The sequence below is a fragment of the Boleophthalmus pectinirostris genome, unplaced genomic scaffold (genome assembly GCF_026225935.1).
Source record: "Boleophthalmus pectinirostris isolate CB_2022bp ecotype Guang Dong unplaced genomic scaffold, ASM2622593v1 HiC_scaffold_22, whole genome shotgun sequence".
In the NCBI taxonomy this organism is placed as follows: Eukaryota; Metazoa; Chordata; class Actinopteri; order Gobiiformes; family Gobiidae; genus Boleophthalmus; species Boleophthalmus pectinirostris.
Genome location: NW_026571190.1, coordinates 43,228,945 through 43,255,821, shown reverse-complemented (window position 1 = coordinate 43,255,821; position 26,877 = coordinate 43,228,945). Strand labels below are relative to the sequence as shown.

The 26,877-nt window shown below is 46.6% G+C and overlaps 1 protein-coding gene across 3 annotated transcripts; it reads left to right on the top strand.

The window, feature by feature from the left end:
* Positions 1-1,567: 1,567 nt before the first annotated feature.
* On the top strand, positions 1,568-25,560 carry tbce (tubulin folding cofactor E). Of its 3 annotated transcripts, none has more exons than XM_055158289.1 (16): positions 1,568-2,015; positions 10,088-10,172; positions 11,112-11,261; positions 11,851-11,938; positions 12,671-12,768; positions 13,592-13,694; positions 13,773-13,849; positions 14,690-14,785; positions 17,424-17,488; positions 18,136-18,200; positions 22,819-22,957; positions 23,093-23,161; positions 23,700-23,759; positions 24,078-24,169; positions 25,197-25,295; positions 25,333-25,560. In XM_055158289.1, exons 1-15 carry the CDS (start codon positions 1,904-1,906, stop codon positions 25,290-25,292), a joined length of 1,395 nt encoding a protein of 464 aa, XP_055014264.1. In that variant the 5' UTR covers positions 1,568-1,903; the 3' UTR covers positions 25,293-25,295; positions 25,333-25,560. The 3 variants fall into 3 exon arrangements, with proteins under 3 accessions (XP_055014264.1, XP_055014263.1, XP_055014262.1); XM_055158288.1 differs by having other exon boundaries at positions 25,197-25,303; positions 25,341-25,560; XM_055158287.1 differs by having other exon boundaries at positions 25,197-25,560.
* Positions 25,561-26,877: the final 1,317 nt, after the last annotated feature.

The following is a 26,877-nucleotide window of genomic DNA, read 5'->3' as shown; positions in this document are numbered from 1 at the left end:
TAGTCCTGGTTTAGTCCTGGTTTAGTCCTGGTTTAGACCTGGTTTAGACCTGGTTTAGACCTGGTTTAGTCCTGGTTTAGTCCTGGTTTAGACCTGGTTTAGACCTGGTTTAGTCCTGGTTTAGTCCTGGTTTAGTCCTGGTTTAGATCAGATTGGTCCAAAATAGAGACACTGGGACATTTTTTGTATAAACTGGGACCGGACCGACCCGAGCGCTGCGGTACCGCCTCTGACTCGGGACACTGGGACTCGGGAGACTCGGGGGAGACTTGGGGGAGACTCGGGGACTCGGGAGAGACTCGGGAGACTCGGGGGAGACTCGGGGAAGACTCGGGAGAGAGAGACTCGGGGAAGACTCGGGAGACTCGGGGGAGACTCGGGAGACTCGGGGAGACTCGGGAGACTCGGGGAAGGACTCGGGAGAGACTCGGGGAAGACTCGGGAGACTCGGGGGGACTCACCTCCAGCAGCTCCACGTCCCCCGGGGGCAGAAGTTCGGGGCCCGCGGACTCAGACGCGACGAGCCGGGGCAAAAACAGAACCAGGACCGGGACCAGGATCATGTTCTCCGGATCAGCTCCATCTACACCGGCTTCACGGAGCAACAGTCCCGCTTTAAAACACGAGAATCCCGCTTTAAAACACAAAATCTCCCGTTTAAAACATAAATAATCCTGCGTTCTCTGAGCTTCCACTTCCTGCTGTTCCGGGCTCCAGCGGCGCTTTGTCTCGTCAGTTCCGCCCGTGTCACCTGACCCGGACTCGGTGGGCTGACCCGGTTAATATTAATAATACTAATAATACTACTAATAAAATACTAATACTACTAATAAAATACTAATACTAATAATAAAAAAAATGATGATGATAATAATAATAATAATAATGATAATAATAATAAAAATAATAATGGTAGTACAAAAAAGTAATACAATAATAATAATAATAATAATAATAATAATAATAATAATAATAATAATAATAATAATAATAAAATAACACAAAATGCAATAAAATAAAAGTTTTGCATCTTAACACTCGAGCTTTTTCATGTAGTTTGGTACAACATTTTTGGTTTGATTTTCATTCATTGCTTTGGTCCAGGGGAGTTAAATTTGCCCCCCTAACAATAAAAGAAATTAAATTTGGTGTATTAAGAGAAGATAAAAGGAAGGAATTTGGAATTAATAATTTATTAATCTTAGGGAAAAAAAATTATTCACAAATGTCGATGTTTTAAGGTAAAACCAAATATAACGTACTTTAGTAATGACCTAAGAATTTTTGTTGATTCATTGAACCGGATTGAAAAAAGAGAAACTGGTTTCTTGTATCTTTTTTAAATGATGCCAATTTGTTCCTTTGATTCCAGCTTTAGAATTTTCCCCCACGGTTCATTCGTGAATGTGTTCTTGTTTACATTTTTCTTCACAACTGCAATTTGGGTTGTTTTTTTTTTTTTTTTTTTTCTTAATCGGTTTGGATGTGAATTTTGTATGGTGCCTTTTCGTTTGTATCTGGGAAGTATTAATAAATAAAAAAAAAAAAAAAAACATAAAGAAAAATAAGAAAGAAAAAAAAAAAAACACTGGAGCTGCGTCACTTCCGTCTTCCGGCGGTGCGGTTTTGTTTTGGTCCGCAGTTCCTCCCGAACAGAACCAGAACCGGAACCATTTAAACACTTTAAACTCTTTATTTCACTTTAAAACACTTTTAATCTTCCTCCATTTCTGCTCTTATCACCACCCACACTCTGCCCGGGAGTTCGTCCGCAGCGCCGCCGGGAGTTTCCCTCACGCCTCCCCGCCTCACCGTTAGCCTGTAGCCGGCGTCAGCTCCGCGGCTCAGCGGCGTGTCCCGGAGCTTCTGTAGCCGCCTGTCGCGTCTCTTCCCTCGGCCGCTCATGGCCGCGGACCCGGAGCCTGCGCTGCCGGAGGACGCCGTGGGGAGGCGGGTTTCCTGCGCGGGAGAGCGGGCCACGGTGCGGTACGTGGGCCCGGTACCGCCGACCCAAGGCAAGACCCGAGCCCGGACACAGGTGTAGGGAGTATTATCTGTGACGTAAGAGTGAGGTGTACAGCTGTAGGGAGTATTATCTGTGACGTAAGAGTGAGTTATTGTAGGGAGTATTATCTGTGACGTAAGAGTGAGTTATTGTAGGGAGTATTATCTGTGACACAAAGGTGAGTTACTGTAGGGAGTATTATCTTTGACATAATTTGGAGTTGTACAGTTGTAGGGAGTATTATCTGTGACATAAGAGTGAGTTATTGTAGGGAGTATTATCTGTGACATAAGAGTGAGGTGTGCAGGTGTAGGGAGTATTATCTGTGACGTTATTATAGCGTGCGCGCGCTTTTTTTTCTTTTGCTTAATAAGAAGAAGATTTGGACAAAGAGGTGTCAAAGCACTTCGCCATTTGGAGAGGCTGGAAAAAGCGCGCGCCCGCTACAACAACCACCTACACTTCAACCTCCGATGCAGAGACGAGAACATCACGCCAGCAAGTATTAACATCAAGACCCCGACCCCAACCCAAGAATTTAAAGTATATAAGAAGACAAAATGAACATCTTTTGCTTATTGTAGGGAGTATTATCTGTGACGTAAGAGTGAGTTACTGTAGGGAGTATTATCTGTGACGTAAGAGTGAGTTACTGTAGGGAGTATTATCTGTGACGTAAGAGTGAGTTATTGTAGGGAGTATTATCTGTGACGTAAGAGTGAGGTGTACAGGTGTAGGGAGTATTATCTGTGACGTAAGAGTGAGTTATTGTAGGGAGTATTATCTGTGACATAAGAGTGAGGTTTGCAGGTGTAGGGAGTATTATTTGTTGCATAATCTGGATTTGTACATTTGTAGGGAGTATTATCTGTTACATTAGTGTAAGTTGTTGTACCATTGTAGGGAGTATTATCTGTGACATAAGGGTGAGTTGTTGTACAGTGTATTTGTGTGTTGTGTGTTTATTTGTGTGTTGTTGTGTGTTTGTAGGGGTGTGGCTCGGGGTGGAGTGTGTGTTTGTTGTTGTGTGTTTTTTGTGTGTTGTTGTGTGTTTATTTGTGTGTTGTTGTGTGTTTTTGTGTGTTGTTGTGTGTTTATTTGTGTGTTTGTTGTGTGTTTAGGGGTGTGGCTCGGGGTGGAGTGTGTGTGTGTGTTTGTGTGTTGTTGTGTGTTTTTTGTGTGTTGTTGTGTGTTTGTAGGGGTGTGGCTTGGGGTGGAGTGTGTGTGTGTTTTTTTGTGTGTGTTGTGTGTTTATTTGTGTGTTGTTGTTGTGTGTTTTGTTGTGTGTTGTTGTGTGTGTTTTTTGTGTGTTGTTGTGTGTGTTTGTAGGGGTGTGGCTTGGGGTGGAGTGTGTTGTGTGTGTGTTGTTGTGTGTTGTTGTGTGTTTTTTGTGTGTTGTTGTGTGTTTTTGTGTGTTGTTGTGTGTGTTATTTGTGTGTTGTTGTGTTTATTTGTGTGTTGTGTGTGTTTGTGTGTGTTTGTTGTGTTTTTTGTGTTGTGTGTGTGTGTTGTGTGTTTTTTGTGTGTTGTGTGTGTGTGTTTTGTGTGTGTTGTGTGTGTTTTGTTGTGTGTGTTGTGTGTGTGTGTTGTTGTGTGTTTGTTGTGTGTGTTTTGTGTGTGTTGTTGTGTGTTGTGTGTGTTGTGTGTGTTGTGTGTTGTGTGTGTGTGTGTGTGTGTGTGTTGTTGTTGTTGTGTTGTTGTGTGTGTGTGTTTATTTACTTATTTATCTCTACCGGAGAAGAGTGCGGACGCTATCCTTGCTTGCTCCTGCTGTTTTTGCTGTTTTTGCTTTTTAATCAGTTTACCTCCTCCAACAACGGCTATTTTTGATTTCCTTTTAAGTAAATTAATACTTTTAAACATTTTTACATTTTTTTTTTAAACAAATCATCTGATGAGGCAGCAACATGTCGGGGAGAAGAAACCAAGGGAATTCTATCTGTGGGCGCTGTCGGATCTATCAACAAGACATTTATGAGCTACAAGCACGGATATTTGCTTTAGAAACTGAAAAAGGACTTCATCAGACGCTACCAGTGACGTCCAGTGGTGAGAAACCTACAGTTACTTCCAGAGAAGAGGGTGAAAATTCTTTCAACTTAAACCTGAGTGATACTGTGTCTTTTCCAAAACTTGGTACAGACCAAAATGCTAAGCCAGCGCAGCGAGTGATAAAAGACAATGCTAATATCGTTATATCACCCACAATAAAGCTACAAACAGATTTTCACCACTGTCACAGACTGATGTTAACGTACAAAGGGATAATGTACTGTCATCACAAAACAAGAACAATAAAGTTGCCAAAAGAGTGCAGGCATACCGGGAATCTGTGCCAAACGTCAAGGTCAGAGATACGTTGCTGCTAGGAGACGGGGCATCAGTGGTGTGAGTCACAGAAGAATCCTAACATGCTGCTACCCGACGTACACTGTTTCTGAGATAACAAAACTCCTGCCAAAAGTTTTGTCAACACACCAAGGGGTCAAACAGCTGATTGTGCATGTGGGTGCAGTGGACATCAGAATGGAACAGAGTGAAGTCTTGAAAAGGGATTTCACAAAATTATTCGAGGAGCTTAATAAAGTGGAGGTTAAGACATTTATCAGTGGACCTCTTCCCAACATAGACCTAAGGAACAGGAACAAATTTACCCGACTGTTTCAGCTGAACACGTGGCTGCTGAATGTGTGCGCGGCCAGAGGATTGCACTACATTGAGAACTTTGATCTTTTTTGGAAACGGAAGGACCTGTTCGAGGGAAATGGCCCACACCTAAGCAGAGGTGGAGTGAGAGTGTTGACGGAAAACCTCCTCCACGCTCTGAGGCACCGGCCTGGACAGGGTCCTGTGCATCCAGTGAGAGAAAAGAGAAAATGGGAGAAGCATCCCTGCTGCACCTAACAGAGAACCAGCCAACAAGTCAGCACCATTGACAGCACCACCACTGCCACAACCACTTCCCCCTCCCCCAGACAACAACTCAGCAGCATCATCACCTCCCCCTCCCCCAGAGAACAAGTCAGAACCACCTCCCCCTCCCCCAGAGAACAAGTCAGCAGAACCACCTCCCCCTCCCCCAGAGAACAAGTCAGCAGCACCACCTCCCCCAGAGAATGAGTCAGCAACACCACCACCACCTCCCCCAGCGCCACCAGCACACCCATCACCTCCGCTGCCCACAGACCAGCCTGGAGTCCCCCTTGCTACATCTACTCCATCAACGAACTCTTCACTCTCCTTCTCCTCCCCACCTTCACCCATGGCACTGCCCAACCATCTAGAAAGCCTCATCAGATCGGGAATCAAGATGGTTCCTCTCACACCTAACATTAGCACGGTCAAGGGTTATGTTGAACTCTCCCCCATACAAAACTGTGCCTGTTTCACCACCAGAGACTCTCTCAGCTCTCCCCTCTAATTTTTCACCCAAACCTCCCCCTACTCCACCTCCTCGGTCCTTACCAGGCCCCTCACCCAAACCTCCCCGTATTCCACCTCCTCGGCCACCTCCTCGGCCCTCACCTGGTCACTTACCCAAACTCTCCCCTGCTCGCCCTCCCCCGCCTTTCCCCAGAGCTGTTATCACCAAGAGCTGGACGCACAGGGCCTCTGCTGTCCCAGGACATACAGTCATGATAAAGGTAATATCAGGCTGGGGCCCTGCGATGGAGCTATAGCTCCAGTTACAACACGTAGACAGATTAAAAGAAGGACAGTTAGACTGTCTAATCAGAGAAATTTAGTTCACGTTCCCTGTAAGAAGATAACACCCAATCCTACTGAAACTAATCAGAAACTTGCTGTGCTCAATGTCAGATCTTTATGTAACAAATCATTTCTAATTCATGATTTTATTTCTTCTTTTAATCTTGACTTTATGTTTTTAACTGAAACATGGCTTGACAAAAACACAGGTCATGCAGTGCTAGTGGAATCAACCCCTCCCAACTTCAAATTTGAATCTGAAACACGAGCAAATAAAAAGGGTGGAGGAGTGTGTGCATTTTTTAGAGATCATTTGGTTACACACAGGTTGTCATTTGGGGTGTTTTCATCATTTGAGTTTGTTTCCTTCAAAATGGAGCTAAAACAATCACCGTCCAGACTCTACATAGTCATATACAAACCTCCTCAGCACTGTCAAAGTTTTATTGATGATTTTACTGAGATGCTTTCAGTTGTTTGCACAGACTTTGATGGTTTAGTCATTACAGGTGATTTTAATGTACATGTGGATAATGTGTGTGACAAAAATGCCAAAGAGCTTAGTGTTGTCCTTGAAACTTTTGGTCTGACTCAGCATGTCAGTGAGCCCACTCACAACAGAGGACACACTCTGGACCTGCTCATTACAAAGGGTGTAAATATTTCAAATGTCAGTGTGGTTGATGTTGCTCTGTCTGATCATTTCTGTGTCTTCTTTGACCTGTCTGTTATTCCCAAACCACCGGCTGCTCCTACAGTTGTTCGAAGGAGACACATAAATGATAACACAGGTGCACTGTTCATGGAAATGATACATTTTGAAATTGCCTCATGTTCTAATGTTGATGATGTGTTGAACTCTGTGACTTTGAGTGTTTTGAATGTTCTGGATGCCATCGCTCCGATAAAGGTTAAAATGGTTAAAGAGGCAAAAAGCTCCGTGGAGGAATGATGACTCAGTCAGAGCACAGAAAAGGGAGTGACGGAAGGCTGAGCGGAAATGGCGCAAGTCAAACCTCCAGGTTCATTATGAGATTTACAGAGGAACAATGCATATGTACAACTACACTTTGAGTAAAACAAGAGAGAAGTATTTTTCGGACATTATTGGTAATTGCAGTAACAACTCTCGTGTCCTGTTTGCAACAGTGAACAGATTAACAAACCCTCCAGCTCCACTGCCACTAGAACTAATTTCCACATCTAAATGTAATGAGTTTGCAGTTTTCTTTAATGACAAAGTTCAGGGCATCAAAAATGCCATCAATTCCACAACACAAATAACAAGCTGCAGCCACAGAGACACTTAGAGCTGAATCACTTTGCACCTGTAACTGACAAAACTGTTTTAGAGATCGTTACCAGTCTGAGTTCATCTACTTGCTGCCTGGACATGTTACCCACTAGATTTCTAAAGTCTGTCCTCAACAGTTTTACTTTCACCACTCACTCACATAGTTAACATGTCACTTCAATCTGGAACATTCCCAAACGCATTGAAAACTGCGGTCATTAAGCCTCTCCTAAAGAAGAGCAGTCTTGATGCCACAGTACTGAACAATTTCAGACCCATCTCAAATCTGCCGTTTTTTGGCAAAGTCCTTGAAAAAAGCTGTTTACCAACAGCTTACGAACTTTCTCCAAAATGAACAACTCCTTTGATGTTTTTCCAGTCAGGTTTTAGAGCCTCCACAGCACTGAGACTGCTCTTATCAAGGTGACAAATGACATCCGCCTGAACACTGATGCAGGCAAAGTCTCAGTCTTGATCCTGTTAGATCTGAGTGCTGCTTTTGACACTGTCGGATCATGGATCCTCTTACAGAGACTAGAGGACTGGGTGGGCATCTCTGGTACTGTACTAAACTGGTTCAAGTCCTATCTAGAAGACAGGAAGTATTTTGTTGAAATTGGAAACTGTGTCTCAGATGACATGGCCCTGACCTGTGGGGTGCCTCAGGGGTCAATCCTGGGCCCCCTGTTGTTCAATCTCTACATGCTGCCATTAGGCCAGTTAATAAGCAGCAATAACGTGTCCTACCACAATTATGCAGATGACACTCAGATCTACGTCTCTCTGGCAGCAGGAGACTATGGACCAGTGGACTCACTTGGTCACTGCATCCAACAGATCAGTGTGTGGATGCAAAACAACTTTCTCCAGCTAAAACTCTGACAAGACTGAAGTCATAGTGTTTGGTCCACAGAAACAAAGGGACAGTGTCAGCAGTCACCTCCAGTCTCTCTCTCTAAAACCTTCAAATCAGGCAAGAAATCTCGGGGTAATAATGGACTCAGACTTGAACTTTAACAGCCACATCAAATCAATAACATCTGCAGCCTTTTACCATCTAAAAAACAGAGAAAAAATCAAAGGTTTACTGTCTAAATCAGACTTGGAGAAACTTATCCATGCATTTGTCTCCAGTAGGTTAGATACTGTAATGTTCTGCTCACTGGTCTCTCCAAACGAGCTGTGAGACGCTGCAGAACATCCAGAATGCTGCAGCTCGGGTCCTTACTCGAACTAGGAAGTACGAGCACATAAGTCCTGTGCTCAGGTCTCTGCACTGGCTTCCTGTGCCTCAGAGAATAGACTTTAAAGCAGCTCTGCTTGTGTACAAGTCTCTCCATGGTCGAGCACCAAAGTCCATCTGTGACATGTTAGTGTCATATGAACCATCTCGCACTCTGAGGACCTCAGGGACCGGCCTCCTGCTGGTGCCAGAGTCACGACTAAACAAGGGAGTCAGAGTTTCAGGTTCATTGCAGCTAAAACCTGGAACAGTCTGAACATGTGAGACAGACTCTTCTGTGACGCTGTTTAAATCCAGACTCTAAACATTTCTGTTTAACTGTGCAAATAACTGAAAGGTTTTCATTCCGCACTCTTCTCTTCCAATTTATGTCTCTCTTTTTTAATTTTAATCTTCATGATTATTTATGTTTTGATTTGTTTTTATTATGATTTTAATGTATTTCTTATTCTGTAAAGCACTTTGAATTACTTTGTGTACGAATTGTGCTATACAAATAAACTTGCCTTGCCTATTTGTGTGTGTGTGTGTTGTTGTGTGTTTATTTGTGTGTTGTGTGTTTTTGTGTGTTGTGTGTTTTTGTGTGTTCTTTTGTGTGTTGTGTGTGTTTTTGTGTGTTGTATTTGTGTGTTGTTGTGTGTTTTTGTGTGTTGTTGTGTGTTTTTGTGTGTTGTTGTGTGTTCTTTTGTGTGTTGTTGTGTGTTTGTTAGGGGTGTGGCTCGGGGTGGAGTGTGTGTTGTGTTTTGTGTGTTTTTTGTGTGTTGTGTGTGTTTTTGTGTGTTGTTGTGTGTTTTTTGTGTGTTGTTGTGTGTTTATTTGTGTGTTGTTGTGTGTTTGTAGGGGTGTGGCTCGGGGTGGAGTGTGTGTGTGTTGTTGTGTGTTTTTTGTGTGTTGTTGTGTGTTTATTTGTGTGTTGTGTGTTTTTTGTGTGTTGTTGTGTGTTTTTGTGTGTTGTTGTGTGTGTGTTTATTTGTGTGTTGTGTGTTTTTTGTGTGTTGTGTGTTTTTGTGTGTTGTGTGTTTATTTGTGTGTTGTGTGTTTATTTGTGTGTTGTTGTGTGTTTTTTGTGTGTGTTGTGTGTTTGTTGTTGTGTGTTTTTGTGTTGTTGTGTGTTTTTGTGTGTTGTGTGTTGTTTGTGTGTTTGTGTTGTGTGTGTTGTTGTGTGTTTTTGTGTGTTTGTGTGTTTTATTTGTGTGTTGTTGTGTGTTTGTAGGGGTGTGGCTCGGGGTGGAGTGTGTGTGTGTGTTGTGTGTTTTTTGTGTGTTGTTGTGTGTTGTTTGTGTGTTGTTGTGTGTTTTTGTGTTGTGTTGTTGTGTGTTTTTGTGTGTGTTGTGTGTGTTGTAGGGTGTGGCTGTGTGAGTTGTTGTTGTTGTGTGTTGTTGTGTGTGTTGTTGTGTGTGTTTGTGTGTTTGTGTGTGTTGTGTGTGTGTTGTGGTGTGTTGTTGTGTGTTGTTGTGTGTGTATTTGTGTGTTGTGTGTGTTTTTTGTGTGTTGTGTGTGTTTTTTGTGTGTGTTGTGTGTTGTATTTGTGTGTTGTGTGTTTTAATGTTGTGTGTTGTTGTGTGTTTTTTTGTGTGTTGTTGTGTGTTTTTTGTGTGTGTGTGTTTTGTGTGTGTGTTTTTTGTGTGTTGTGTGTTTATTTGTGTGTTGTTGTGTGTTTTTTGTGTGTTGTTGTGTGTTTATTTGTGTGTTGTTGTGTGTTTGTAGGGGTGTGGCTCGGGGTGGAGTGTGTGTGTGTTGTTGTGTGTTTTTTGTGTGTTGTTGTGTGTTTTTTGTGTGTTTTTGTGTGTTTTGTGTGTGTTTTTGTGTTTATTTGTGTGTTGTTGTGTGTTTGTAGGGGTGTGGCTCGGGGTGGAGTGGGACAATCCTGACAGAGGGAAACATGACGGAGTCCACGAGGGAATGCAGTACTTCACCTGCAGGTTACTACTACTACTTTTATAAATACTACTACTACTACTGCTACTTTTATAAATACTACTACTACTACTACTACTCCTTTTATAAATACTACTACTACTAATACTACTTCTATAAATACTACGACTACTACTACTTCTATAAATACTACTACGACTACTACTAATACTTCTATAAATACTACTATGACTACTACTAATACTTCTATAAATACTACTATGATACTACTACTACTAATAATAATAATAATACTTCTATGAGTACTATGACTACTGCTACTACTACTTTTTATAAATACTAACTACGATTACTACTAATAATACTTCTACAAATACTACAACTACTACTACTAATAATACTTCTACAAATACTACAAATACTACTACTACTACTTCTATAAATACTACTACTACTTCTATAAATACTACTACTACTACTACTGTTACTTCTATAAATACTACTACTACTACTACTACTACTCAAAATACTACTAATAATATTATGGATACTGCTATTACAAATACTCCTACCACTATTACTGCTAGTAGTACTACTCCTACTACCACTGTTACTTGTACTACTACTAATACTACTTTTATGGAATATTTACTAATACTGAAAGCTGGTTTAGTCCTGGTTTAGTCCTGGTCCAGTCCTGGTCCAGTCCTGGTCCAGTCCTGGTCCAGTCCTGGTTCAGTCCTGGTCCAGTCCTGGTCCAGTCCTGGTTCAGTCTGGTCCAGTCCTGGTCAATCCTGGTTCAGTCCTGGTCCAGTCCTGGTTCCTGGTTCAGTCCTGGTCCAGTCCTGGTCCAGTCCTGGTCTAGTCCTGGTCCAGTCCTCCTGTCCAGTCCTGGTCCAGTCCTGGTCCAGTCCTGGTCCAGTCCTGGTCCAGTCCTGGTCCAGTCCTGGTCCAGTCCTGGTTGAGTTCTCGTCTGTCCTCAGCGTGCCTGGTTCTGGTTCTTTCGTGCGTCCGTCTAAAGTGTCCTTCGGTCTGGACTTCCTGACGGTCGTGCATCAGGTTTACGACGTGGACCGGGACCAGATCCTGAGTGAAGACGTCAGCGTCGAGTGGAAACATGGCTGGGAGCACAGGTAAGCCCCGCCCCCTCGCCAACGGAGCCCCACCCACTCGCCGATAGAGCCCCGCCCCCTCGCCGACAGAGCCCCGCCCCCTTGCCAACAGAGCCCCGCCCCCTCGCCAACAGAGCCCCGTCCACTCGCCAATGGAGCTCCTCCCTTTCACTGTGAAAGCTCCTCCCACTCGCCGTAAAAGCTCCTACCACGTGCCGTAAATGCTCCTCCCACTCGCCGTAAAAACTCCTCCCTTTCGCCGTGAAAGCTCCTCCCACTCGCTGTAAAAGCTCCTCCCTTTCACCGTAAAAGCTCCTCCCACTCGCTGTAAAAGCTCCTCCCTTTCACCGTAAAAGCTCCTCCCACTCGCTGTAAAAGCTCCTCCCTTTCGCCGTAAAAGCTCCTCCCACTCGCCATAAAAGCTCCTTTTACACGGACGTCCAACCGGCACCGACTGAGCCCCAGAGTCTGTTTTCCCGACGTTCCCGTTTGGATTTCCGTGCTGAATGCAGTGAGTGTCGTGACGTCACCCGAGCGCCGGCGATTAGACAGAAAAGTCCCGTAATGCTGCTTTAACTCACCTGTCAGTGAACGAGTGTTTGTGTTTCAGCCTCGAGAGCCTCTCGTCCGTCATCCTGAACCGCCGCGACGTGAGCCGAGCCGGAGCCCACGGAGAGATCCGGAAAACCACGCCCAATATCCTACTGCTGCATCCTCTTTTCCTCCTCCTCCTCCTCTCTCTTCATCCTCCTCTTCTTCTCTTCTCCTCCTCTTCTCTCCTCCTCTCTCCTCCTCTTTCTCTCTTCCTCTTCTCCTCCTCTCCTCCTTCCCTCTTCCTCTTCTCCTCTCCTCCTCTTCCTCCTCTCCTCCTCCTCTTCATCCTCTTCATCCTCTTCTTCTTCTCTCCTTCTCCTCTTCCTCCTCCTCTTCTTCCTCTTCTTCTCCTCTCCTCTTCTCCTCTTCCTCCTCTTCATCCTCCTCTTCTTCCTCTTCTCCTCTCCTCTCTCTCCTCCTCCTCCTCCTCTCTCTCCTCCTCTTCTCTCCTCTTTCTCCTCTTCTCCTCTCTCCTCCTCTTTCTCTCCTCTTCCTCTTCCTCCTCTCTCCTCCTCCTCTTCATCCTCCTCTTCTCCTCTCCTCTTCCTCCTCCTCTCCTCTCTCCTCCTCCTCTTTCCTCCTCCTCTCTCCTTCTCCTCCTCCTCTTCCTCCTCCTCTCCTCCTCCTCCTCCTCTCCTCCTCTCCTCCTCCTCCTCTTCCTCTTCTCCTCCTGTTCCTCCTCTTCTTCTCCTCCGGTGCAAGTCCTTGTTTGTGATTGGTCGAAGCCGGTGTGAGTCCTTGGTTGTGATTGGTCGACTCCGGTGCGAGTCCTTCTTTGTGATTGGTTGACGCTGGTGTGAGTCCTTGTTTGTGATTGGTCCTTGACCGTGTCACATGTGCGGTGGTTGGACCTGAGCCGCACTCTGATTGGTCGATGGGACGACGTGGCGGCGATCGCTGAACAGATGGAGGCGCTGGAGGGACTGCAGCTCAGGTCAGCGCCTCAAGTCCAACAACAACTATTTATTATTAGTTTTAGTTATTATTTATAGATGTATTTATTTTTATGTATTATTTATAGCTTCAATTACTTTTATTGATTTTTATTTATTATTTATAGATATTATTATTTTTATTTATTACTCAGATTTTATTACTTTATTATTCATATTTTAATATTTGTTACTTATAGATTTTATTATTATATTTATTTTATTATTCATAGATTTTTATTTGTTATTTATAGATTATTTTTATTTATTATTTTTTTTAGATTTTATTGATTTTTATTTATTATTTTTAGATTTTATTGATTTTTATTTATTATTTATTAGATTTTATTTTTATTTTTTATTTATTGATTTTTATTTGGTATTTATAGATTATTTATTTTTATTTATTATTTTTAGATTTTATTGTTTTTTATTTATTATTTTTAGATGTTTTTATTTTATTTAATATTTATAGATTTTAGTAATTCCCTCATCACAAACGTGTTTAATACCCCACAGAAATAAATGACTCCTCTTTAATACCCACAGAAATAAATGCCCCTCTTTAATACCCCCAGAAGTAAATTACCCCTCTTTAATACCCCCAGAAGTAAATGACCCCTCTTTAATACCCCACAGAAGTAAATGACCCTCTTTAATACCCCACAGAAGTAAATGACCCTCTTTAATACCCCCCAGAAGTAAAGTACCCCTCTTTAATACCCCCAGAAGTAAATGACCCCTCTTTAATACCCCACAGAAATAAATGACTCCTCTTTAATACCCCCCAGAAGTAAAGTACCCCTCTTCCGTGTGTGTGTTCAGTTTTAACCGGCTGCAGTTGCCCTCGGACCCGCCCGGACTCTCTGGAGCCTTCACCAACCTCCGGGAGCTGGCTCTGAACGAGTGCGCCCTCTGCTGGACTCAGGTCAGACTCGCGGGGGTCAGGGGGTCAGGGGGGGGGGTCGGGCCTCAGGTTGACCTCTGACCTGTGTTTTTTCCGTAGGTGCTGCAGGGCGCCCCCATGTGGCCACAGCTGGAGGACCTGAGTCTGGAGGGAAACCACATCTCCACTCTGTCCAAGTTAGTCCTGGTTTAGTCCTGGTTTAGTCCTGGTTTAGACCTGGTTTAGTCCTGGTTTAGTCCTGGTTTAGACCTGGTTTAGTCCTGGTTTAGTCCTGGTTTAGTCCTGGTTTAGCCCTGGTTTAGTTCTGGTTTAGTCCTGGTTTAGACCTGGTTTAGTCCTGGTTTAGTCCTGGTTTAGTTTCCTGGTTTAGACCTGGTTTAGTCTGGTTTAGTCTGGTTTAGTCCTGGTTTAGTCCTGGTTTAGTCCTGGTTTAGTCCTGGTTTAGTCCTGGTTTAGACCTGGTTTAGTCAGTCCTGGTTTAGTCCTGGTTTAGTCCTGGTTTAGAGTCCTGGTTTAGTCCTGGTTTAGTTCCTGGTTTAGTCCTGGTTTAGTCCTGGTTTAGTCCTGGTTTAGTCCTGGTCTGGTCTAGTCCTGGTCTAGTCCTGGTCTAGTCCTGTCCTGGTTTAGTCCTGGTTTAGTCCTGGTTTAGTCCTGGTTTAGTCCTGGTTTAGTAGTCCTGGTTTAGTCTGGTCCTGGTCTAGTCCTGGTTCAGTCCTGCTTTAGTCCTGGTTTAGTCCTGGTTTAGTCCTGGTCTAGTCCTGGTTCAGTCCTGGTTTAGTCCTGGTTTAGACCTGGTTTAGTCCTGGTTTAGTCCTGGTTTAGACCTAGTTTAGTCCTGGTCTAGTCCTGGTCTAGTCCTGGTTTAGTCCTGGTTTAGACCTGGTTTAGTCCTGGTTTAGTCCTGGTCTAGTCCTGGTTTAGTCCTGGTTTAGTCCTGGTCTAGTCCTGGTCTAGTCCTGGTTCAGTCCTGCTTTAGTCCTGATCTTAGTTCTGTTTTATTCTTTTGTTCTCCACAGTCCTGGTCCAGACTTGCTGCAGAACCTGAAGTCCCTGAATCTGTCCCGGAACCGTTTGGACCAGGACTCGGTTCTGGCCCTGTCGTCTCTGCCCAGGTACCACAGGACATGTCCCGCAGTGGAGCTTTAACCCGCCGCTCCTGTTTCTGTTTGTACTTTAAACACCAGGCTGGAGCGTTTCTCCCGTGTTCTGACAGTGCAGCGTTTGACTCATCTAGAGATCTATTCAAACCCTCCTTACGGTTAGCAGTACGAGGCTCCGCCCACAAGCCCAAACTGTTTCCAAAGTTCTGCACAAATACATGATAATAACAACAATAATAAAATGATAAATTAAGAGCAAAGCCACAGAATAGAAATAAATAAATAAAACCAAAACAATACATTAAAAATAAATAAAAACCACAGAGGAGCAACAACTCACGCGGTGTTAAAAGCCAGAGAGGAAAAGTGGGTCTTAAGACGGGACTCGAAACACTCCACTGTGGAGCGGCAGAGCGTTCCAGAGTGTTCCAGAGCATTCCGGAGCGTTCCAGGGCATTCCGGAGCGTTCCAGGGAGTTCCGAGAGTGTTCCAGGCCATTGAAGAGCGTTCCAGAGCATTCCGAGAGTTTTCCAGGGCGTTCCAGAGCATTTTGGAGCATTACGAGAGTGTTCTAGAGCGTTTCAGAGCGTTCCACGGCGTTCCAGAGCGTTCCATGGCATTCCAGAGCATTCCGAGAGTGTTCCAGAGTGTTCCCAGAGTGTTCAATAGCGTTCCAGTGCGTTTCGGAGCGTTTCAACAGCGTTCCAAGAGTGTTCCAGGGCATTCCAGAGCGTTCCAGAGTTTTCCGAGAGTGTTCCAGGCCATTCAAGAGCATTCCAGAGCATTCCGAGAGTTTTCCAGGGCGTTCCAGAGCATTTTGGAGCATTACGAGAGTGTTCTAGAGCGTTTCAGAGCGTTCAAGAGCATTCCACGGCGTTCCAGAGCATTCCGAGAGTGTTCCAGAGTGTTCCAGAGCATTCCGGAGTTTAAGGCCAACCACAGAGAAAGTCCTGAACCCCCTGGTTTTAAGTCTTGTCCCCTGGAGCTGGAGCTCAGACCTCAGAGGGAACAGGGGGAGAACATTTCGATGACGTCCGAGACATGGACGCGGGGCCAGAACATTTAAAGCTTTAAAAAACAATAAAATCTTAAAGTCAGATCTAAACTTAACAAGAAGCCAGGGTAAAGATGCAAGGATCGAGGTGATGTGCTCGCTTCTTTTTGTTCCCGTTAAAAGTCGAAAAATGAAATACAAGCACGACCTGTTTAAAAAGTTTAAAAGAAAAAAAAGATTTGACTTTAGATAAAAGCCGCAAATGATAAAACTTGATTTTTAAAACACCACATTTATTTGTCAAATTTTAAATCACTGTCAAAGGCGACGCCGAGGTCAGTGACTGTGGGACGAACCGCCGGACTCAAACAGCATCACCTCAGTCTTTGCTTCGTTCAGTTTTAAAACGTTTTAGACAGTCGAGTCGAGGCGTCAGGCGGCAGAGATCTCGGTTTGTGGTTCCTCCACGGACACAAACACGTCCAGACTTTTTGAAGCCGCAGTGGTTCTGATGATAATTGGAGAATCGTCTCGTCACACTTTCCGTCTGTGAGCTGAGGAGGAGGAGGGAAGAGCGTCGGAGAAGTGAGGAAGAAGACAAAAGCTCAGCCCACTCCCGCATCCCACTCACAAATCCAAAGAGACGCGGATCAAAGTCCCGAGACAGAACTGGACCAGGACCAGGACCAGATCGAAGGACGACACGACGAACCTGAAACAAACCACAAACGGGATCAGACAAACAAATTCAGAAGAAACAAACTCTTACTTCACTGTTAAGATTCAATCACAATCATCATTTTCATCAGGAATTAAGTGTTTACATGGAATTTTTGATGAGGAATTATTTTATTCAGAATCAAATGACTTTTGTTTGGAATTAAAGTTTTCATGTAAACGTGGCGATGCTGAAGTGTGTCCAGTAAAACACCTCCTCTTTAAACAGTAATGTGCCGTAATAGAGCTTTAAATCAGCGTGTGCAGACGGAGGTGTGGTTCTGTGTGTGGTTCTGATTGTGGTTCTGGTTTTGGTTTTGGTTCTGTTTGTGGTTCTGGTTCTGTGTGTGGTTCTGTGTGTGGTTCTGTGTGTGGTTCTGGTTGTGGTTCTGGTTCTGGTTCTGTGTGTGGTTCTGGTTCTGGTTCTGTGTGTGGTTCTGTTTGTGATTCTGTGTGTGGTTCTGGTTGTGGTTCTGGTTCTGATTGTGGTTGTGGTTCTGTGTGTGGTTCTGTTTGTGGTTCTGGTGTGTGGTTCTGGTTCTGGTTCTGATTGTGGTTGTGGTTCTGTGTGTGGTTCTGTTTGTGGTTGTGGTTCTGTGTGTGGTTCTGGTTGTGGTTCTGTTTGTGGTTCTGGTTCTGTGTGTGGTTCTGGTTCTGTGTGTGGTTCTGTGTGTGGTTCTGTGTCTGGTTGTGGTTCTGTTTGTGGTTCTGGTTCTGGTTCTGATTGTGGTTGTGGTTCTGTGTGTGGTTCTGTGTGTGGTTCTGGTTGTGGTTGTGGTTCTGGTTGTGGTTCTGTTTGTGGTTCTGGTTCTGGTTGTGGTTCTGTGTGTGGTTCTGGTTCTGTGTGTGGTTCTGGTTGTGGTTCTGTTTGTGGTTTTGGTTCTGTTTGTGGTTCTGGTTCTGTTTGTGGTTCTGGTTCTGATTGTGGTTCTGTTTCAGACTGGAGCGGCTGAACTTGTCTGAAACCGGGTTTTCTTCGATCCAGTTCACAGACGCCAAACCAGGTGAGACCCTCCGCTGAACCGGGGAGGGCATCTGACACACGGAAAAGTTACACAGTGAATCTGTAAAGCTTAGACCGGACTCGAGTGACCCGGACTCACTGGGGCAGGTTGGGGCAGGTTTGGGGCAGTTTGGGGCAGGTTGAGGAGCTTTGGGGCAGGTTGGGGCAGATGGGGCAGGTTGGGGCAGGTTTGGGGCAGATGGGACAGGTTGGGGCAGGTTTGGGACAGGTTGGGGGCAGATGGGGCAGGTTTAGGGCAGGTTGGAGCAGGTTTGGGGCAGATGGGACAGGTTGGGGCAAGAGGGACAGGTTGGAGCAGGTTTGGGGCAGATGGGACAGGTTGGGGCAGGCAGGGCAGGTTGGAGCAGGTTTGGGGCAGATGGGACAGGTTGGGGCAGAGGGACAGGTTGGAGCAGGTTTGGGGCAGATGGGACAGGTTGGGGCAGGGCAGGTTTGGAGCAGGTTTGGGCAGGGGACAGGTTGGGGCAGGTTGGGCAGGTTTGGGGCAGATGGGACAGGTTGGGGCAGGTGGGGCAGGTTTAGGGCAGGTTGGAGCAGGTTTGGGGCAGATGGGACAGGTTGGGGCAGTTTGGGGCAGGAGGGCTCTTACTGGGATTAGATTATTTGAAGTGTATTTTTGATTTTCAGGAGAAGAGAACAAACCGTTTCCTGTTTTGAGGAACTTGAACCTCAACAACAACAACATCAGTGAGGTGAGAGCGTCGCCGTGGAAACACCACACTGGGACATTACTGTAGGACTGGAGGGTGACGGGCTGAACCTCTGGTGTGTGCGTCGGTCTGCGTGTGTGTCTAACCTCTGGTGTGTGCGTCGGTCTGTGTGTGTCTAACCTCTGGTGTGTGCGTCGGTCTGCGTGTGTGTGTCTAAACCTCTGGTGTGTGCGTCGGTCTGTGTGTGTCTAACCTCTGGTGTGTGCGTCGGTCTGTGTGTGTCTAACCTCTGGTGTGTGCGTCGGTCTGTGTGTGTCTAAACCTCTGGTGTGTGCGTCGGTCTGTGTGCGTCGGTCTGTGTGTGTCTAACTCTCTGGTGTGTGTGTCGGTGTGTCTCGTGTGTGTCTAACCTCTGGTGTGTGCGTCGGTCTGTGTGTGTCTAAACTCTGACGTGTGCATTGGTCTGTGTGCGTTGGTCAGTGTGTGTCTAACCTCTAACGTGTGCGTTGCTCCGTGTGCGTCGGTCAGTGTGTGTTTATCCTCTAACGTGTGCATTGTCTGTGTGCGTCGATCAGTGTGTGTTTAATCTCTAACGTGTGTGTCGGTCTGTGTGCGTTGGTCTGTGTTGCCTTGGTCTGTGTGCGTCGGTCTGTGTGTGTTTAACGTGTGTGTTGGTCTGTGTGCGTCGTCTGTGTGTGTTTAACCTCTGACGTGTGTGTTGGTCTGTGTGCGTCGGTCTGTGTGTATTGGTCTGTGTGCGTCGGTCAGTGTGTGTTTAATCTCTAAGGTGTGCGTTGGTCTGTGTGCGTTGGTCAGTGTGTGTTTAATCTCTAACGTGTGCGTTGGTCTGTGTGTGCGTCGGTCTGTGTGCGTCGGTCTGTGTGTGTTTATCCTCTAACGTGTGCGTCTGTCTGTGTGCGTTGGTCAGTGTGTGTTTAATCTCTAACGTGTGCGTCGGTCTGTGTGCGTCGGTCAGTGTGTGTTTATCCTCTAACGTGTGCGTCGGTCTGTGTGCGTCGGTCAGTGTGTGTGTATTGGTCTGTGTGCGTCGGTCAGTGTGTGTATTGGTCTGTGTGCGTTGGTCTGTGTACGTCAGTCAGTGTGTGTTCATCCTCTAACGTGTGCGTCGGTCTGTGTGCGTCGGTCAGTGTGTGTTTAATCTCTAACGTGTGTGTCGGTCTGTGTGCGTCGGTCTGTGTGTGTTTACCCTCTAACGTGTGTGTTGGTCTGTGTGCGTCGGTCTGTGTGCGTCGGTCAGTGTGTGTTTAACCTCTGACGTGTGCGTTGGTCTGTGTGCGTCGGTCTGTGTGTATTGGTCTGTGTGCGTCGGTCAGTGTGTGTTTACCCTCTAACGTGTGCGTTGGTCTGTGTGCGTCTGTCTGTGTGTGTGTGTGTATTGGTCTGTGTGCGTCGGTCAGTGTGTGTTTACCCTCTAACGTGTGCGTCGGTCTGTGTGCGTCGGTCTGTGTGTATTGGTCTGTGTGCGTCGGTCAGTGTGTGTTTATCCTCTAACGTGTGCGTCGGTCTGTGTGTATTGGTCTGTGTGCGTCGGTCAGTGTGTGTTTACCCTCTAACGTGTGCGTCGGTCTGTGTGCGTCGGTCAGTGTGTGTTTATCCTCTAACGTGTGCGTCGGTCTGTGTGCGTCGGTCAGTGTGTGTTTACCCTCTAACGTGTGCGTTGGTCTGTGTGCGTCGGTCTGTGTGCGTGTGCGTCGTCAGTGTGTGTTTACCCTCTAACGTGTGCGTCGGTCTGTGTGCTCGGTCAGTGTGCCCTCTCGTGTCGGTGTCGTCCGTGTCAAGTGTGTCCTTAACTCAAGGTGTGCGTTGTCCCGTGTCCCCCGTCTGTCCCCCACTGTCCCCACTGTCCCCCCGTCCCCCACTGTCCCCATGTCCCCACTGTCCCACCCCCCGCTGTCTCTCTACGTCTCTGGATACTCGTCCCTGATTGGTTAATGTCAAAAGTTCAGCATTTTCAGCTTCTGCCGTCGAACTCTGAAAATGCTTCACGTCGACAGCAGATTCAAACACAGGACGCCGTAGACTTTACATGTAAACTGGCCGCCGTGACGCCGCCGTGACGCCGCCGTGACGCCGCCGTGACGCCGCCGTGACGCCGCCGTGACGCCGCCGTGACGCCGCCGTCTGAACGCAGCTTTAGACTTAATCTGAGTTTTATTTGAACCCAAATGACCAGAAAGAACCGACTGATCTGAACTCAAAAACATCACAGTCACAGGCTCGTGTTAGTGTTAGTATTAGTATGGGGTCAGCCTTATCATCAGAAGGCCCTCTAGTCAGAACGCCCTCTAGTCAGAAGGCCCTCTAGTCAGAACGTCCCCTCTAGTCAGAAGACCCTCTAGTCAGAAGCCCTCTAGTCAGACGCCCTCTAGTCAGAAGCCCTCTAGTCAGAAGGCCCTCTAGTCAGAAGAGTCCCCTCTAGTCAGAAGGCCCTCTAGTCAGAAGGCCCTCTAGTCAGAAGGCCCTCTAGTCAGAAGACCCCTCTAGTCAGAACGCCCTCTAGTCAGAACGCCCTCTAGTCAGAAGCCCTCTAGTCAGAAGCCCTCTAGTCAGTCAGTCAAGGCCCTCTAGTCAGAAGACCCTCTAGTCAGAACGCCCTCTAGTCAGAACGCCCTCTAGTCAGAAGGCCCTCTAGTCAGAAGGCCCTCTAGTCAGAAGGCCCTCTAGTCAGAACGCCCTCTAGTCAGAAGGCCCTCTAGTCTAGTCAGAGAAGCCCTCTAGTCAGAAGGCCCTCTAGTCAGAAAGGCCCTCTAGTCAGAACCCTCTAGTCCCCTCTAGTCAGAACGCCCTCTAGTCAGAAGACCCTCTAGTCAGACCGCCCTCTAGTCAGAAGGCCCTCTAGTCAGAAGGCCCTCTAGTCAGAAGGCCCTCTAGTCAGAAGGCCCTCTAGTCAGAAGACCCTCTAGTCAGAAGACCCTCTAGTCAGAAGGCCCTCTAGTCAGAAGGCCCTCTAGTCAGAAGACCCTCTAGTCAGAAGGCCCTCTAGTCAGAAGACCCTCTAGTCCGAAGGCCCTCTAGTCAGAACGCCCTCTAGTCAGAACGCCCTCTAGTCAGAAGACCCTCTAGTCAGAAGACCCTCTAGTCAGAAGGCCCTCTAGTCAGAAGGCCCTCTAGTCAGAAGGCCCTCTAGTCAGAACGCCCTCTAGTCAGAAGGCCCTCTAGTCAGAAGGCCCTCTAGTCAGAAGACCCTCTAGTCAGAAGACCCTCTAGTCAGAAGACCCTCTAGTCAGAAGGCCCTCTAGTCAGAAGACCCTCTAGTCAGAAGGCCCTCTAGTCAGAAGGCCCTCTAGTCAGAAGGCCCTCTAGTCAGAAAATCCATGTTCAGTTCGTGATACAAATTGTTACAAATGAAATTGTATTTCAAGTTTTAAATATTTTAAAAAGTAAATATTAAAAGTAATAAATATATTAAACCCTTAAAATACAGCAAAAATATTTGAGGAAATAATGATTTGTGTGGAAATGTCGTCTTAAGTGGAACAGGGTTAATAATTGTCTGATTTTCAGGCAACAACTTGCAAAATGTTCAGTAATTCGAGCTCTACAACCTTCATTTCAATTTTATTTTAAATCTTTTTCTTTTAATAAGCATTGGTGGGTTTGTAAACCAACAAATGAAGTAATTCTGGCCTTAGCTAATGCTGTTATACATGATTATGCGTTTTCCTGTCAATATCTCTAAAAATGTTGATGTTGCAGCCATTTTTAATTGGTAAACATCCAAAAGTTTACAAATTCTTGATTATTCCCTGTTGCTTACATCAAATAAACATTCAGTTGTTCAAAAAATATGTTCCTGACAAACCAATAGAAGAGGGAAGGATTTTCTGACTAGTGAGCTTTCTGACTAGTGGGCTTTCTGACTAGTGGGCCTTCTGACTAGTGGGCTTTCTGACTAGTGGGCCTTCTCACTACAGGGCCTTCTGACTAGTGGGCTTTCTGACTAGTGGGCCTTCTCACTACAGGCCTTCTGACTAGTGGGCTTTCTGACTAGTGGGCTTTCTGACTAGTGGGCCTTCTGACTAGTGGGCTTTCTGACTAGTGAGCCTTCTGACTAGTGGGCTTTCTGATGATAAGTCAGTTTTCGTGTCAAATCAAACTCCTGAACAGAACCATAAACGCTCTGAGCTCAGGGAAATGAAAACGTGCTCCTCTTGATCTTTAAACTTTTATGTCCGTGTTTGCTCATGTGTGCGTCGCGTCTCTATGGCAACTGCTGAACATTCCTCCATAGAGACGCACGCGCTAACACACCAGAGTCTGAGTCGGAGGGAGGCTCCGCCAGACGCTTGTCTCCACGAACATGTTGTCGCTTTGTCTGGAATGTTCCACAGTGTGGCATTAAACCTTTCTGTCTCCGCGGAGACCAAACCAGACGCAGTTCCAGGTCAGATCTGTGGAGAGGCGACCGCGCTCACAGTCTCAGTGTCTGTTTGTGAAACCTCCTGCGGTTGAATCAATGTGAAGCAGATCTGTTTAAAGTCACACTGCGGAACATTTCAGACAGAGCAGCGACAGGTGCGACAGAGCAGCGACAGGTGCGACAGAGCAGCGACAGGTGCGGCGCAGCAGCGACAGGTGCGGCGCAGCAGGGACGGAGCCTCCTCCAGAAAAGTTCCAGAGTGTTTGTTTTGTTTTGTAGGTGGAGCCGGAGGAGCGCAGGGGGGCGGAGCTCGACTACCTTAAACTGTTCGGGGAGGCGTGGCTAAAGGCCGGGGGGCGGAGCCAGCTCAGTCCAGACTTCATCACAGACCATCCCCGATACCAAGACCTGGTCCAGAGTGAGTCCACAGACCAGACCCAGAGACCTGGGTCTGTGTGTGTGTGTGTGTGTGTGTGTGTGTGTGTGTGTGTGTGTGTGTGTGTGTCTGTGTGTGTGTGTGTGTTTCTCATGTGTTGTGTTGTTGTGTGTTTAGAGTTTGGAGCTGAGGAAGAGTCTCTGATGAAGAAACCTCAAACCTTCACTTTGAAGAACCAACTCCTCAGTCAGTACCTCCCTGGTTTAGTCTTGGTTTTAGTCCTGGTTTAGTCCTGGTTTTAGTCCTGGTTTAGTCCTGGTTTAGTCCTGGTTTAGTCCTGGTTTTAGTCCTGGTTTTAGTCCTGGTTTTAGTCCTGGTTTAGTCCTGGTTTTAGTCCTGGTTTAGTCCTGGTTTTAGTCCTGGTTTAGTCCTGGTTTAGTCCTGGTTTAGTCCTGGTTTAGACCTGGTTCAGTCCTGGTTTAGACCTGGTTTAAACCTGGTTTAGTCCTGGTTTAGTCCTGGTTTAGTCCTGGTTTAGTCCTGGTTTAGTCCTGGTTTAGTCCTGGTTCAGTCCTGGTTTAGTCCTGGTTTAGACCTGGTTTAGACCTGGTTTAGACCTGGTTTAGTCCTGGTTCAGTCCTGGTTCAGTCCTGGTTCAGTCCTGGTTTAGTCCTGGTTCAGTCCTGGTTTAGACCTGGTTTAGACCTGGTTTAGACCTGGTTTAGTCCTGGTTCAGTCCTGGTTCGTAGTTTTTAAATCTTTAACATCATTTTTGTTTTTGCAGAGATCTCGTTTGAGTTTCCGAGCGACTCTGACAGGAAACGTCTGGAGAAGAAACTCCCAGGTACAGAGTCCTGGTCTGGTCCTGGTCTGGTCCTGGTCTGGTCCTGGTCCTGGTCCTGGTCCTGGTCTGGTCCTGGTCTGGTCCTGGTCCTGGTCTGGTCCTGGTCTGGTCCTGTTGTTTTTCTGAAGCGTGTGAAGAGAAACGAGCCGAGTCTGTGTCTGTGTCTTTAGATTCAGATTTTGTAGAAGAAGAGACTTTTCCACAGACGCGGCTCGTTTCTCTTCACCAGTTTCAGACACAAACTCAGTGATGTAGATCTGGTGAACGTTTCAGTTTGATGATGATGATGATGTCGTTGTTCCTGTTGTTGTTCTTCAGAGACGATGGAGGTGCAGAAGGTCAAAGTTCTCCTCAACAGAATCCTGAAGGTCCCAACCACAGACCTCCACCTGTCCTACACCTCCCCCAAGGTACACACCAAGACCTGGTTTAGACCGGGTTTAGACCTGGTTTAGTCCTGGTTTAGTCCTGGTTTAGACCTGGTTTAGTCCTGGTTTAGTCCTGGTTCAGTCCTGGTTTAGTCCTGGTTTAGTCCTGGTTTAGACCTGGTTCAGTCCTGGTTTAGACCTGGTTTAGACCTGGTTTAGACCTGGTTTAGTCCTGGTTCAGTCCTGGTTTAGTCCTGGTTTAGACCTGGTTTAGTCCTGGTTCAGTCCTGGTTTAGTCCTGGTTTAGTCCTGGTTTAGTCCTGGTTTAGTCCTGGTTTAGACCTGGTTTAGTCCTGGTTTAGTCCTGGTTTAGTCCTGGTTTAGTCCTGTTTAGACCTGGTTTAGTCCTGGTTTTAGACCTGGTTTAGTCCTGGTTTAGACCTGGTTTAGTCCTGGTTTAGACCTGGTTTAGTCCTGGTTTAGACCTGGTTTAGTCCTGGTTTAGACCTGGTTTAGACCTGGTTCATTCCTGGTTCAGTCCTGGTTTAGTCTTGGTTTAGTCCTGGTTTAGTTCTGGTTCAGTCCTGGTTTAGTTCTGGTTCAGTCCTGGTTTAGTCCTGGTTCAGTCCTGGTTTAGTCCTGGTTCAGTCTTGGTTTAGTCCTGGTTTAGTCCTGGTTTAGTCCTGGTTTAGTTCTGGTTTAGTCCTGGTTTAGACCTGGTTCAGTCCTGGTTTAGTCCTGGTTCAGTCCTGGTTTAGTCCTGGTTTAGTTCTGGTTTAGACCTGGTTCAGTCCTGGTTTAGTCCTGGTTCAGTCCTGGTTTAGTCCTGGTTTAGTTCTGGTTTAGTCCTGGTTCAGTCCTGGTTTAGACCTGGTTCAGTCCTGGTTCAGTCCTGGTTTAGACCTGGTTCAGTCCTGGTTCAGTCCTGGTTCCTGGTTTAGTCCTGGTTAGTCCTGGTTTAGTCCTGGTTCAGTCCTGGTTCAGTCCTGGTTTAGTCCTGGTTTAGTCCTGGTTTAGTCCTGGTTCAGTCCTGGTTTAGACCTGGTTTAGTCCTGGTCTTGTGTTTCAGGCGGTGGGGACAGAGTACCAGTTGAACAATGATCTGAAGACTCTTCAGTTTTACTCGATCGAAGACGGAGACACAGTCCTGGTCCGGTGGTCCTGATCCAGATCCTGGTCTAGTCCTGGTCCGGTGGTCCTGATCCTGATCCAGATCCTGATCCTGGTCTAGTCTTCGCCTGGATTCAAGTCCAAACTACAAGAAAAACTGACAGTGTTACAGAATCCACTCTAACATCTGTGCCAGACTTTCAAACCTGGTCCGGTCCCGGTCCGGTCCGGTCCTGGTCCGGTCCCGGTCTGGTCCTGGTCTGGTCCTGGTTTGTGTTCTCGTTGCTCTTCGTGTAAATCCAGATTAAACCTGTTTCCTTCAAATGTTGAATTTGTTTTTATTCAGTTGTTGTTGTGTCTTTGAGCAAAACACTTCGTCCTCCAAACCTCCAGCAGAAATTTATTTCATTTAAATTTCACACCACAAACTGAACATCATTTTGACCCAATTTATTTCATTTTTTTGTTTTTTTATTGAGCTGTTTTATGTTTTATACTTGTTTTTTTTTTTCATGTAATTATTTATTTATAATTTTTATTTTCTGGCCAAAGTTTGATGATTGTGACAAAAACTTTAACGGAGCGAAACGGGAGCTCCCCCTGCAGGACACTACAGGACTTTACATGGAGGGTCTTTTTTTTTTTTTTAAATGTATGAAATTTTGCATTTAAAAAAAAAAAAAAAAAAAAAATGAAATTATGCCCCTCGAACCGTCACCTTATCGTGGTGGAGGGTTTGATGCCCGAATGATCCCAGGAGCTGTGTTGTCGGGGGCTTCATGCCCCTGGTCTCCCAAGGCAAACAGGTCCGGGGGGACGGGTCAGACGAAGAACGGTTCAGAAGCCCCACATGATGAATGTACCAACAAGGCCAGTTACGTCGCCCGGATCGGCGTCACCGGGGCCTCACCCTGGAGCCAGGCCTGGGGTGGGTGCTCGCCAGCGAGCGCCTGGTGGCCGAGCCTCCCCCACGGGGCTCGGCCGGGCTCAGCCCGAAGGAGCGACGTGGGGCCGTCCTCACGTGGGCCCACCACCCGCAGGAGGATCCATATGGGGCCGGTGCAGAGAGATCTGGGCGGCAGTCGACGGCGGGGGCCTCGACGACCGCTGTGTGTTGGAGTTCACCCCGGTGAACGAGAGGGTCGCGTCCCTGCGCCTTCGGGTCGGGGACAGGTCTCTCACTGTGGTGTCGGCCTACGCGCCGAACAGCAGTGCTGAGTACTCGAGTACCCGGCCTTCTTGGAGTCCTTGGGAGGGGTACTAGACAGTGCACCGACCGGGGACTCCGTTGTTCTCCTGGGGGACTTCAACGCCCACGTGGGCAACGACAGTGACACTTGGAGAGGGGTGATTGGGAGGAACGGCCTCCCCGATCTGAACCCGAGTGGTGTTTTGTTATTGGACTTCTGTGCTAGTCACAGTTTGTCCATAACGAACACCATGTTCGAGCACAAGGTCCATAAGTGCACGTGGCACCAGGACACCCTAGGCCGGAGGTCGATGATCGACTTTGTCGTCGTGTCATCTGATCTCCGGCCGCGTGTCTTGGACACTCGGGTGAAGAGAGGGGCTGAGCTGTCAACTGATCACCACCTGGTTGTGAGTTGGGTTCGCTGGCGGAGGAGGAAGCCGGAAAGACC

What these genes read in the sequence shown, in the direction of transcription:
- tbce (XM_055158289.1), top strand. Translation starts at nt 1,904, where the DNA reads ATGGCCGCGGACCCGGAGCCTGCGCTGCCGGAGGACGCCGTGGGGAGG. An exon ending in TCCGGAAAACCACGCCCAAT is followed by an intron (nt 11,939 to 12,670) that starts ATCCTACTGCTG and finishes ACCGTGTCACAT; the next exon opens with GTGCGGTGGTTGGACCTGAG. An exon ending in GCGCCCTCTGCTGGACTCAG is followed by an intron (nt 13,695 to 13,772) that starts GTCAGACTCGCG and finishes TTTTTTCCGTAG; the next exon opens with GTGCTGCAGGGCGCCCCCAT.